Source organism: Rana temporaria, chromosome 6, assembly GCF_905171775.1.
Source record: "Rana temporaria chromosome 6, aRanTem1.1, whole genome shotgun sequence".
Taxonomy (NCBI): domain Eukaryota; kingdom Metazoa; phylum Chordata; class Amphibia; order Anura; family Ranidae; genus Rana; species Rana temporaria.
In genome coordinates, this window is record NC_053494.1 from 221,553,418 (window position 1) to 221,566,516 (window position 13,099).

General features: G+C 47.2%; 1 protein-coding gene across 1 annotated transcript in view; it reads left to right on the forward strand.

Moving 5' to 3' along the window:
* Positions 1 to 13,099, forward strand: part of LOC120944285 (protein mono-ADP-ribosyltransferase PARP14-like) — a 62,719-nt gene that overhangs the window by 38,456 nt on the left and 11,164 nt on the right. Inside the window, exon 9 of the mRNA XM_040358310.1 lies at positions 284 to 460. Within this exon, the coding sequence (XP_040214244.1) occupies positions 284 to 460 (177 nt within the window). The remainder of the gene's footprint in view (positions 1 to 283; positions 461 to 13,099) is intronic.

Sequence of the window (13,099 nt, forward strand, 5' to 3'; positions counted from 1 at the left end):
AGAATCATTATTTGTAAAATTAAGCCTTTCGAATTTCTGGTTCTGTTCATGTCAAAACTGATATTAATTTACAATTTTGTTTTTTTTAAAAGGCAAAAGATAGCGGGTAAAATGGGGTATCTTATCCTCCAGGTACCTCCAGCAGTTGAGCTAAAAAAAAAATTTGACTGTGGATTTTTCGGGGGTTCCTTTCTTTATTCATGTGATTTTTCTCCAGTTGACCCAGATATCCAAAGATGAACTCCTACATCATTGTTCACATATGTATTTCATTTTTTTCCAGGAATCCAACCCAACAATGGGTATGTGGTCACTAAAGGAGGAAACCTCCATTGTAAGAATATAATACATGTCGCCGGCCAAAATAAACCAGATTTAGTAGGGAAGTGCATAACGGATGCCCTGCACATGTGTGAGAGACAACGAGCGACCTCAGTGGCCTTCCCAGCCATGGGGACAGGTGAGAGACTCTCAGGTTCCTCTATATAGATCTGTATTTACCGCTAGAGGAAGGAGGTCCTGATTCCTCTATATAGATCTTTATATCACTAGAGGGGGTCTTCATCAGGGGGAAGGAGGTCCTGATTCCTCCATATAGATCTTTATATCACTAGAGGGGTCTTCATCAGGGGGAAGGAGGTCCTGATTCCTCTATATAGATCTTTATATCACTAGAGGGGGTCTTCATCAGGGGGAAGGAGGTCCTGATTCCTCCATATAGATCTTTATATCACTAGAGGGGTCTTCATCAGGGGGAAGGAGGTCCTGATTCCTCCATATAGATCTTTATATCACTAGAGGGATCACCAGGAGGAGGAGGTCCTGATTCCTCTATATAGATCTGTATTTACCGCTAGAGGAAGGAGGTACTGATTCCTCTATATCAGGGGTCTCAAACTCAAATTACCTGAGGGCCACAAGACAAGTTTTCATATGCCATGGGGGGCCGCATGCAAACTTTCAAACTTCAAAAACAACAGCACTGGTGTCAGCGAACACATTATTAATCCCCAGCACTGGTGTGAGCGAGCGCATTATTACCACCAGCACTGGTGTAAGTCAGGGTTTGACAAATTTGCTTGGAATCTAGGAGCCAGCTAAAAAAGTTAGGAGCCAGAAAACGCACCCCGTCCCGACGAGCTTGCGCGCAGAAGCGAACACATACGCGAGCAGCGCCCGCATATGTAAACGGTGTTCAAACCACACATGTGAGGTATCGCCGCGATTGGTAGAGAGAGCAATAATTCTAGCTCCTCTGTAACTTAAAACATGCAACCTGTAGATTTTTTTAAACGTCGCCTATGAAGATTTTAAAGGGTAAAAAAGTTTGTCGGCATTCCACAAGCGGACACAATTTTGAAGCGTGACATGTTGAGTATGAATTTACTCGGTGTAACATTATCTTTCATAATATTAAAAAAAATGGGGATAACTTTACTGTTGTCTTTTTTAATTAAACATTTTTTTTTTTTTTGCTCCCCCCACTTCCACCCTGCCTGCGGGCCATTTATAACTGGTCCGCGGGCCGCAAATGGCCCGCGGGCTGGTACTTTGAGACCACTGCTCTATATAGATCTTTATATCACTAGAGGGGTCTTCATCAGGAGAAAGGAGGTCCTGATTCCTCTATATAGATCTTTATATCACTAGAAGGGTCTTCATCAGGAGGAAGGAGGTCCTGATTCCTCTATATATATCTTTATATCACTAGAGGGATCACCAGCAGGAGGAAGGAGGTCCTGATCCCTCTATATAGATCTTTATATCACTAGAGGGGTCTTCATCAGGAGAAGGAGGTCCTGATTCCTCTATATAGATCTTTATATCACTAGAGGGGTCTTCATCAGGAGAAGGAGGTCCTGATTCCTCTATATAGATCTTTATATCACTAGAGGGGTCTTCATCAGGAGGAAGGAGGTCCTGATTCCTCTATATAGATCTTTATATCACTAGAGGGATCACCAGCAGGAGGAAGGAGGTCCTGATTCCTCTATATAGATCTTTATATCCAGAGTTACCATGGGCCTCTTGGCTGCTTCTCTGATGAATGCTCTCCTTGCCCGGCCCGGTCAGTTTAGGTGGACGGCCATGTCTTGGTAGGTTTGCGGTTGTGCCATACTCTTTCCATTTTCCGATGATGGATTGAACAGAAGCTAAGTGAGATCTTCAAAGCTTGGGAGATTTTTTTATAACCTAACCCTGCTTTATACTTCTCCACAACTTTATCCCTGACCTGTCTGGTGTGTTCCTCGGCCTTCATGATGCTGTTTGTTCACTAAGGTTCTCCAACAAACCTCTGAGGGCTTCACAGAACAGCTGTATTTATACTGAGATTAAATGACACACAGGTGGAATCTATTTACTAATTAGGTGACTTCTGAAGACAATTGGTTCCTCTAGATTTTAGTTATCAGAGTAAAGGGGGCTGAATACAAATGCCCCTCCCCCCCACACTTTTCACATTTATTTGTATCATTTATCATTTTCCTTCCACTTCACAATCATGTGACACTATGGGCCTGATTTACTAAGCTATGTGCGCTGCGCTGGTTCATGCATTAATTAGTACTCCGGGTGGAGGCTTAATCAGGCGCATGAACCAGCGTAGCAGCCGGCGCATTGAAACTAATATGTAAAGCCGCGCCGAACTCCCTATAGAAGTCTATGGGAGAAATCAAAAGTGTTCATTTTAAAGGCTAATCTGCAAGTTTAGTCCTAAAAAGTGTTTGGGGACCTCAGTCCTGCCCCAGGGAACATGTATCAATGCTTTTTTTATTTTTTAAAACGGCCGTTTTTTCGGGAGCAGTGAAATTAATAATTCTTAAAGTGAAACAATAAAAGTGAAATATTCCTTTAAATTTCGTACCTAGGGGGGGTGTAATGTCAGCATGTGAAATAGCGCATTTTTCCCGCACTTAGAACTCCCCCTGCACAAAGTGACATTCTGAAGGAAAAAAGTCATTTAAAAATTCACACGCGGCTATAATGAATTGTCGGCTCTGACAATTCTAAAGGGATTCATTCATAAAACAAACAAAAAAATGTGTAGGGGTTCCCCCAAATTAAATTACCAGGCCCTTCAGGTCTGGAATGGATATTAAGGGGAACCCCGCCGTAAAAACCAAAAAAAAAAAGACGTGCGGTTCCCGGCAAATATCCATTCCAGACCCTTCAGGTCTGGTGTGGATTTTAAGGGGAACTCCACCCCAAATTGAAAAAAAAAATGGCGTGGAGTCCCCCTAAAAATCCACACCAGACCCTTATCCGAGCACGTTGACCTGGCCGGCCGCAGAAAAGAGGGGGGGACAGAGTGCGGCCCCCCCCCTCTCCTGAACCGCACCAGGCCACATGCCCTCAACATGGGGAGGATGTCCCCATGTTGATGGGGACAAGGGTCTCATCCCCACAACCCTTGCCCGGTGGTTGTGGGGGTATGCGGGCGGGAGGTTTATCAGAATCTGGAAGACCCCTTTAACAAAGGGGACCCCCAGATCCTGACCCCCCCCCTGTGTGAAATGGTAATGGGGTACATTGTACCTCTACCATTTCACCCCAAAAAAAATGTCAAAGTGATAAAAATGACAGTAGCCGGTTTTTGACAAATCTTTTAATAAAGTCTTCTTTTCTTCTTTCCTTCGGGGTTCTTCCGCTGCTTCTTCTCGTCCACATCTTGCCCGACGTCTTCTTCTATCTTCTCAGTCCGTCCTTCCGCCTTCTGGTCCCGCATCTTGCCCGTTGTCTTCTCCGTCCGCCTCCTCGTCCGCATCTTGGGTCTTCTGCGGTCTTCTTCTCGGTCCGCCGCCTTCTCGTCCCCTGCGTTTGAATTGTAATTGGCCGCCGTTTTCCCCGCTCCTGGGACCCGCCCCCCTCTGACGCCACAAGTAAACTCCTTAGAAGGTCATGTGCGTCAGAGGGGGGCGGGGTCACATGAGTGTGACACGGCGGGAACTTCTTCTCCGGGCGGCGCGATTGAAATTGAATTCCCCCGCTGTGTGACGCTCTGCGACCCCGCCCCCCTCTGACGCACATGACCTTCTAAGGAGTTTACTTGTGGCGTCAGAGGGGGGCGGGTCCCAGGAGCGGGAAAACGGCGGCCAATTACAATTCAAACGCAGGGGACGAGAAGGCGGCGGACCGAGAAGAAGACCGCAGAAGACCCAAGATGCGGACGAGGAGGCGGACGGAGAAGACAACGGGCAAGATGCGGGACCAGAAGGCGGAAGGACGGACTGAGAAGATAGAAGAAGACGTCGGGCAAGATGTGGACGAGAAGAAGCAGCGGAAGAACCCCGAAGGAAAGAAGAAAAGAAGACTTTATTAAAAGATTTGTCAAAAACCGGCTACTGTCATTTTTATCACTTTGACATTTTTTTTGGGGTGAAATGGTAGAGGTACAATGTACCCCATTACCATTTCACACAGGGGGGGGGTCAGGATCTGGGGGTCCCCTTTGTTAAAGGGGTCTTCCAGATTCTGATAAACCTCCCGCCCGCATACCCCCACAACCACCGGGCAAGGGTTGTGGGGATGAGACCCTTGTCCCCATCAACATGGGGACATCCTCCCCATGTTGAGGGCATGTGGCCTGGTGCGGTTCAGGAGAGGGGGGGGGCCGCACTCTGTCCCCCCCTCTTTTCTGCGGCCGGCCAGGTCAACGTGCTCGGATAAGGGTCTGGTGTGGATTTTTAGGGGGACTCCACGCCATTTTTTTTTTCAATTTGGGGTGGAGTTCCCCTTAAAATCCACACCAGACCTGAAGGGTCTGGAATGGATATTTGCCGGGAACCGCACGTCTTTTTTTTTTGGGGTTTTTACGGCGGGGTTCCCCTTAATATCCATTCCAGACCTGAAGGGCCTGGTAATTTAATTTGGAGGGACCCCCTTTTTTTTTTTTTTTTTAATGAGCAATGACTCTATTCTTTATAGCCATGAGTACTTTAACCACTTGCCCACCGGGTTAATTCTGGCACTTCTCTCCTTCATGTGAAAATCACAATTTTTTGGCTAGAAAATTAATCAGAACCCCCAAACATTATATATTTTTTTTTAGCAGACATCCTAGGGAATAAAATGGCAGTCATTGCAATACTTTTTGTCACACCGTATTTGCGCAGCGGTCTTACAAGCGCACTTTTTTTGGATAAAAATCACTTTTTTGAATTAAAAAATAAGACAACAATACATTTTGCCCAATTTTTTTCTATATTGTGAAAGATAATGTTACGCCGAGTAAAATGATACCCAACATGTCACGCTTAAAAATTGCGCCCGCTCGTGGCATGGCGTCAAACTTTTACCCTTTAAAAAACTCGATAGGCGACGTTTAAAAAATTCTACAGGTTGCATTTTTTGAGTTGCAGAGTAGGTCTAGGGCTAGAATTATTGCTCTCACTCTAACGATCGCGGCGATACCTCACTTGTGTGGTTTGAATACTGTTTTCATATGCGGGCGCTACTCGCGTATGCGTTTGCTTCTGTGCGCGAGCTCGTCGCGACGGGGCGCTTTAAAATTTTTTTTTGGGGTTTTCTTATTTATTTTTATTTAGTTTTATAATGTTTTACACTGAAATAAAAAAATAAAAAAAAAATGATCAGTTTTCTTCCTATTACAAGGAATGTAAACATCCCTTGTAATAGGACTAGTGTGTGACAGGTCCTCTTTATGGAGAGAGGCGGGGTCAATAAGGCTGGAAAGCATGGTATTGAAAAAAAAAAAAATAGATCTCATGCTTTCAGCTGCAATCATGTTCGTTCACCACAGTGGTGTAGTGTATAGCACTTTGACCTAGCAGCAAAAGAGTCGTTGGTTCGAATCCCGCCCGTGACAGCATCTGCATGGAGTTTGCATGTTCTCCCTGTGCCTGCGTGGGTTTCCTCCCACAATATAAAAACACGCTGTAAATCGGTTCCGGTCTAAATAAGCCCTAATATGCAGTAGTATATTAAGGTTTGGTTCTGCCCTAGGCCTGACTACATATCTGCACCTCCTAATAGAAAAATGACCCACCCCTTCCTGTCAAGGTCACACCCTGTTTTTGTATAACCCCGCCCAGTAATTTTCAGGGGACACACACACTAGTTCTGGGGGGGCACTGGATTCCCTTAACCACTTCCATACCAGGCACTTACGCACCTTCCCGCCCAAGCCAATTTTCAGCTTTCAACACTGTCGCACTTTGAATGGCAATTGCGCGGTCATACAACACTGTACCCAAACAAAATTGGCGTCCTTTTTTCCCCACAAATAGAGCTTTCTTTTGTTGTTATTTGATCACCTCTGCGTTTTTTTTTTGCGCAACAACTAAAAAAAGACTGCAAATTTTGAAACAAAAAAACCTTTTTCTTTTTTTAGGTTAATTTTTTTGTAAATAAGTTTTTCTCTTTCAATTACGGGCACTGATATGGCGGCACTGATGGGCCCCGATGAGATGGCACTGATGGACATCGATGAGGTAGTACTGACGGCACAGATGAGGTGGCATTGATTGGCGGCGCTGCTATGCGGCACTGATGGGCACTCATAGGCGGCACTGATGGGCGGCACAGATGGGCGGCACTTATGGGTGGCACTGATGGATACTTATGGGCGGCACTTATGGGTGGCACTGATGGATACTTATGGGTGGCACAGGTGGGCACTGATAGGTGGGCACTGTGCATGGATGGGCACTGTGGGGTGGCACTGATTTTCCCAGTCAGTGCCCATTTGTGGGCACTGATTGGCATCTTTTTTCTTATTTTTTAATGCTTTTTGTTTTTTTGTTCTATAATTTTTTTTTTTTTGCACACCCTGGTGGTCCAGGGTGGGCATCCCTGGTGGTCCAGTGTGGTGATCCGAGGGGGGGCTGCGCTGATAAACAATCAGCGCGAACGCCCCCTGTCAGGAGAGCCGCCGATCGGCTCTCCTATACTCGCGTCTGTAAGACGCGAGTGAGGAAGAGCCATCGATGGCTCTTCCTGTTTACATCGTGATCAGCCGTGATTGGACACGGCTGATCACGTGGTAAAGAGTCTCCGTCTCCGTGAGAGACTCTTTACCGAGATCGGAGATGCAGGGTGTCAGACTGACACCCCGCATCACCGATCGCCGCGCTGCGTGCCCCCACAGGCGCGTGCGGCATGAAATCCTGCAGGACGTCCTGTCAGGATTGTGTAACCACTTCCCGGACGTAAATCGGCCATAGGCTGGGCGGGAAGTGGTTAATTTGCATAGTTTTTCTCTCACTTCCTGTTTGGCTATGGGGCAGGAAGTGAAGGCAAATCTCCCCAATTGGACACAGATAATCCAAAATAAACTGACAGGGCCTATAACCCTCCCTCACTCTATCCAAAATGAAAGAAAATAAAACTTGTTGATTATAGTTCTTGTCAGGGGCGGACTGACCATTGAGTCACTCGGGCACTGCCCGAGGGCCCCATGCCACTAGGGGGCCCCATCCGGGTTGCCAGGCTCAGTAAAACCAGGGACAGTATGTAAAAATCTGTGTTTTTTTTAGATCTGTCCCTGATATGTCCGAAAATGACATGCTTTTAATGTGAATATCCCAAGATTTTAGCTGCCCGCCTCTGCACTACCTCCTGGCGTGGTGGTCATCTGTAAGCCAGAGGGGCCCCATAATCTTCTATTGCCCGGGGGCCCCATGAGTTGTCAGTCCGCCCCTGGTTCTAGTTTAAGCACAAATTTCATAGAGTTTTATTGAGAGCCCTAAGAAAATATAACCATGCCAATAGGCCAGGATAGAGCGTTGCTAATATGTAGGAATGTGTGTGTTAGAGCACCCCACCCAATGTTAACTAAAAAATTATTAATTTGCAAATAAGTATTATCTGCTCATTTTTTTGGGGATGTGTGCACCCCTGATAGTGACAACATTTGTGAGGTGTCTTCACCCTTTCTAATTCATTCACTTCCTGTCACATAGCCAAACAGGAAGTGAGGGTAAAACCTTACTAATATATTTTCTTGTGGACACAGATCAATCTAAATAGTTTCCCATTATGTAAATTGCACTCTAGCATTTTGCTGTGTACACCCCAAATTATTAGGGATCTTGGACTTTGGGGTCCATTTACTAAAGGCAAATCCACTCCTACAAGTGCAAAGCAAGGAAGAAAACAAAACAACTTTGCTTCTACAGGATTGGATGTTAAAACCATCAGTGCTTCCTCTCTGATTTTCAGCAACTATGCTTGTACTGCAGAGTGGCTTTGCCTTTACTAAACCCCAAACTAAATAATCATTTGGGGCAGGGATCCTCAAACTACGGCCCTCCAGCTGTTGTAGAACTACACATCCCATGAGGCCTTGTAATGCACTGACATTCACAGACATGACTAGGCATGATGGGAATTGTAGTTCCTGAACAACTGGAGGGCCGTAGTTTGAAGACCCATGATTTGGGGTGTACACAGCAGTGCTGGAGTGCAATTTGCTTAATGGGGACACTAGTTAGATTGACCGGTGTCCCCAAGAAATGACACTGGTAGGGTTTTAACCTCACTTCCTGTTCAGCTGTGTGACAGGAAGTGAAGCCAATTTTAAGAAAAGGGACACAAAGCTCAACACAAAAATAAAAAAACACAAAGCAGGGGTTCTAACACTCACTTGGCTTCCCTCAAACACCCACAATTTGAATAGGATTGCCTTGCGCTAGATTTAAGCACAGTGCTGTAAATCAGCACGTCAAGCCTGTCCACCAATAGCAAACCCCCCCCCCCACAGGCCATGTTTGCAGGTTTTCCTTCATCTTGCACATGTGCTTTAAAATAGTCTGGACAGCAATTCTTGATAAGAGAAATCCCCAAAACATGTCCTGTCGGGGGTACTTGAGGGCTGAGGACCACTGCAGAATAAATAAAATACTTACCAGTTTTTGTCTTTAAAGTCAGGGAGAATAAACATGGCAAACATTTCATGATTACACACCAGGAAAGAAGCTTAGACAAAAATCACACATAATTTGTTAGGCCCAAACCGATTTCAGCTGCAGCTGTCAACATATGTAGCATGAAAAAGTAACAAAAGACAAACTTAACAATTTTAAAGTAATTTTTATTGGTCAACAAAACAAGGAAAGCAAAAAAAGACAAACAAACAAAAATACATTTCAAAATTCTAATTAACCATAGCTTTACACATTTTTCATAAAATAAGGCCACATAGACAAATACATCAAAGTGAACATTATTTAAAAATAAACCAAAACCATTGGCAAAATAAAACAAAACCCATGCAACAAACCACATTTGTGTTTAGCAACAGCATTTCTGCCAGCCTGCCCCTTCTGAGGGCAGCTGAGGAATGATCGATCCAAGCTTTTTATAACAGTGCTAGTAATGAAGCAATTGAAATCACATGACCAAATTGCAGTCTCTAGTTTGGGTGAGCTTGTAATTGGGCACACCTGCAATTAATCCAAACCACGCTCTATGAGCATCCAATGAGTGTTTTTCACCTTTTAAAAAGAAAGGATATTTTTTTTCTAAGTGTTTGAGCATGCTCAGTTCATCACACATGTAGGAACCAAGCTGCAATGGAATGAGAGCTTTTTTTTTTTTTTTGTTTCCCCTGATCTGATGCTTTCCAGCCTGAAGGGGAGGTGTTAAAGACAGAAGTAAACACGCACATTTAATAATCTATTTGTGTGAAAAAAAAGGTTGCCAATTTTGTTTGGGAGCCACGTCCCACGACTGCGCAATTGTCAGTTAAAGCGACGCCGCGCCGAATCACAAAAACTTGCCCGGTCATTGACCAGAAATATGGTCCGGGCTCAAGTGGTTAAAAATTAACAAAACACAAAAGTGAGCCCAATTTTTGGGGATAATGTGAAAGATGATGTTACACTGAGTAAATAGATACCTTACATGTCACGCTTTACTATTGGAAACACTCCTGCAATGGGGCCAAAATGAATTCCGTGAATATCCCCATAGGGGACCTTTTTCTTTTTTTTCCAGGTTACCAGTTTATAGTTACAAAGAAAGTCTAGTGGTAAAAGTATTGCTCTCGCTCTAACGCACGCGTCAATACCTCACATGTGTGGTTTGAACGATGTTTATATATGTGGGCGGGACTTGCGTAAGTCCCGCCCACATATGTAAAAATTCTTTTTACTTTTTGCTATAATAAATATCCCCAAAAATATATATTCAAAAAACTAAAAAACCCCTCAGTTTAGGCCGATACGTATTCTACATCTTTTTGGTTCCAAAAAATCGCAAATAGCGTTTAGTGTTTGGTTTTTGCAAAAGGTATAGCGTCTACAAATTTTTTTGTTTTGTTGTTTTAACTAGTTATTGGGGCGATCAGCGATTTTTATCGGTACTGCGACATTATGGCGGACACATCGAACACTTTTTTGGAACCATTGGCATTTTTCAGCGATCAGTGCTGTAAAAAATGCATTGCTTACTCAAAAAATGCCACTGGCAGGGAAGGGGTTAACACTAGGTGCGAGGGAGGGGTTAAATATGTTCCCTGGGTGTGTTCTAACTGTAGGGGGGGGGGGATGGGACTGACATGTGTAAATGACAGATCGCTGTTCATGAAGGGGAACTCCAGACCCCCCCAAAAAAAATAAGGTGGGTTCCCTCCAGGTGCATACCAGGCTCTTAGGCTTGGTCTGGAACATAAGGGGTTAAACCGGGGCCCAAAAAAATAGCGTGCCCCCCCCCCCCCCCAAGATCCAAACCAAGCCCTTATCCCAGGCACGCAGTCTGGTCAGACAGGAATGGGGGTGGGGACGAGCGAGCGCCCCCCTCCCTCCTGAGCCATACCAGACCACATGCCCTCAACATGGGGGAGTGTGTGCTGTGGGGGAGGGGGGCACTGCCCCCCCACCCCAAAGCACTCTTGCCCCCATGTCGATAGGGACAAGAGCCTCTTCCCGACAACCCTGGCCGTTGGTTGTCGGGGTATGCGGGCGGAGAGCTTATCAGAATCTGAGAGACCCCTTTAATAAAGGGGTCCCCAGATTCCGGCCCCCCACCCTATGTGAATGAGTATGGGGTACATCGTACCTCTACCCATTCACATGGGGGAAATGTAAAGTAAAAAAAAAACACCACACAGAATAAAATATTTTATTAATCAGCTCCGGAGCCCCCCCTTTCTTCTTTAGCTCTCTTAGAAGGGGGGGTTTCTTCTCTCCCGATCTTCCGCCGGGACCCTGGGCTTCGGTGATTTCTGCCGGGGGAGGGCGCCATCCCTCGGTCCTCTCCGGAGCCTTCCGCCGGATGCCCCCACCCCATTTAAGCTCTTTTTCATTAGGGAGGGGCATCCGGACTTCGGGGTCTTCTGCCGGGGGATGGCGCCTATCCCCCGGTCTTTCCGGTGCCTTCCGCCAGGGTTCCGGTCTTCCTGGTCTTCTGCCGGGGGTGCGCCAACTCCCAGGTCTTTTCTCTGCTCCCTCTTCTGCCTGGCTCCCCCGCGGAGCCAGGGCTTTCTTCCGTCTTCTTTCTTCTCTCTTCCTTCTTCTGCCTGTCTCCTCCGGGAGCCCAGGGCTTGTCTCCGCTGTCTTCTCCCTTCTCTTCCATTCGATGTTGACACGACGAGGTTCCGCGCTGACATGCCGTGTCAGCGGCGGGCATGGACTTATATAGGGCAATGCCACCATGTGACCTCAACCCATGTGACATCACATTCCCTGGGCATGATGGGAATGTGATGTCACATGGGTTGAGGTCACATGGTGGCATTGCCCTATATAAGTCCATGCCCACTGCTCAGACGGCATTCCAGCGCCGGACCTCGTCGTGTCAACATCCAATGGAAGAGAAGGGAGAAGACAGCGGAGACAAGCCCTGGGCTCCCGGAGGAGACAGGCAGAAGAAGGAAGAGAGAAGAAAGAAGACGGAAGAAAGCCCTGGCTCCGCGGGGGAGCCAGGCAGAAGAGGGAGCAGAGAAAAGACCGGGGAGTTGGCGCACCCCCGGCAGAAGACCAGGAAGACCGGAACCCTGGCGGAAGGCACCGGAAAGACCGGGGGATAGGCGCCATCCCCCGGCAGAAGACCCCGAAGTCCGGATGCCCCTCCCTAATGAAAAAGAGCTTAAATGGGGTGGGGGCCCCCGGCGGAAGGCTCCGGAGAGGACCGAGGGATGGCGCCCTCCCCCGGCAGAAATCACCGAAGCCCAGGGTCCCGGCGGAAGATCGGGAGAGAAGAAACCCCCCCTTCTAAGAGAGCTAAAGAAGAAAGGGGGGGCTCCGGAGCAGATTAATAAAATATTTTATTCTGTGTGGTGTTTTTTTTTTACTTTACATTTCCCCCATGTGAATGGGTAGAGGTACGATGTACCCCATACTCATTCACATAGGGTGGGGGTCCGGCATCTGGGGGCCCCCTTATTAAAGGGAGCTCGCAGATTCCGATTAGCCCCGCCCGCATACCCCGACAACCAACGGCAAGGGTTGTCGGGAAGAGGCTCTTGTCCCTATCGACATGGGGGCAAGAGTGCTTTGGGGTGGGGGGGCAGTGCCCCCCTCCCCCACAGCACACACTCCCCCATGTTGAGGGCATGCGGTCTGGTACGGCTCAGGAGGGGGGGGCCGCTCGCTCGTCCCCTCCCCCATTCCTGTCCGGGCCAGACTGCATGCTTGGGATGAGGGCTTGGTTTGGATCTGGGGGGGACCCCCGCGCCGAATCGGCGCGGGTTTAACCCCTCACGTTCCGGACCAAGCCTAAGAGCCTAATGTAGCCCTGAAGGGGGACCCGCGCCGATTTCAAGTTTGAAATTTGGCGCCGAGTTCCCCTTCAGGGCTGAAAACAGCTCGGAGATTCCCGTGCGCCGCGTCACGCAGCGCAATCACGGGTACGCCGCTTGGTATTTACCAAGATTTTCACGGCGTACTGACAGGGCGCACGGGAATCCCTGACTTTTCTCTCTGCGCATGCCCAGTATGCAAATGAACCTCCCGAGGTTCAGGCGCACTGTGCAAGCGTACGGGGATCTGTTTTCAAAAAACACTCCCTTTCAATTCGGCCCGCCAAACACTTCAAAACACATGTCACTTCACTTCCCCTGCATCCCCCCCTAATAAACTCCCGCCCAAACCCCCGCAATTTATAGTTTAATGTGCCGTGCGCCAGGTCTGTACTGGTG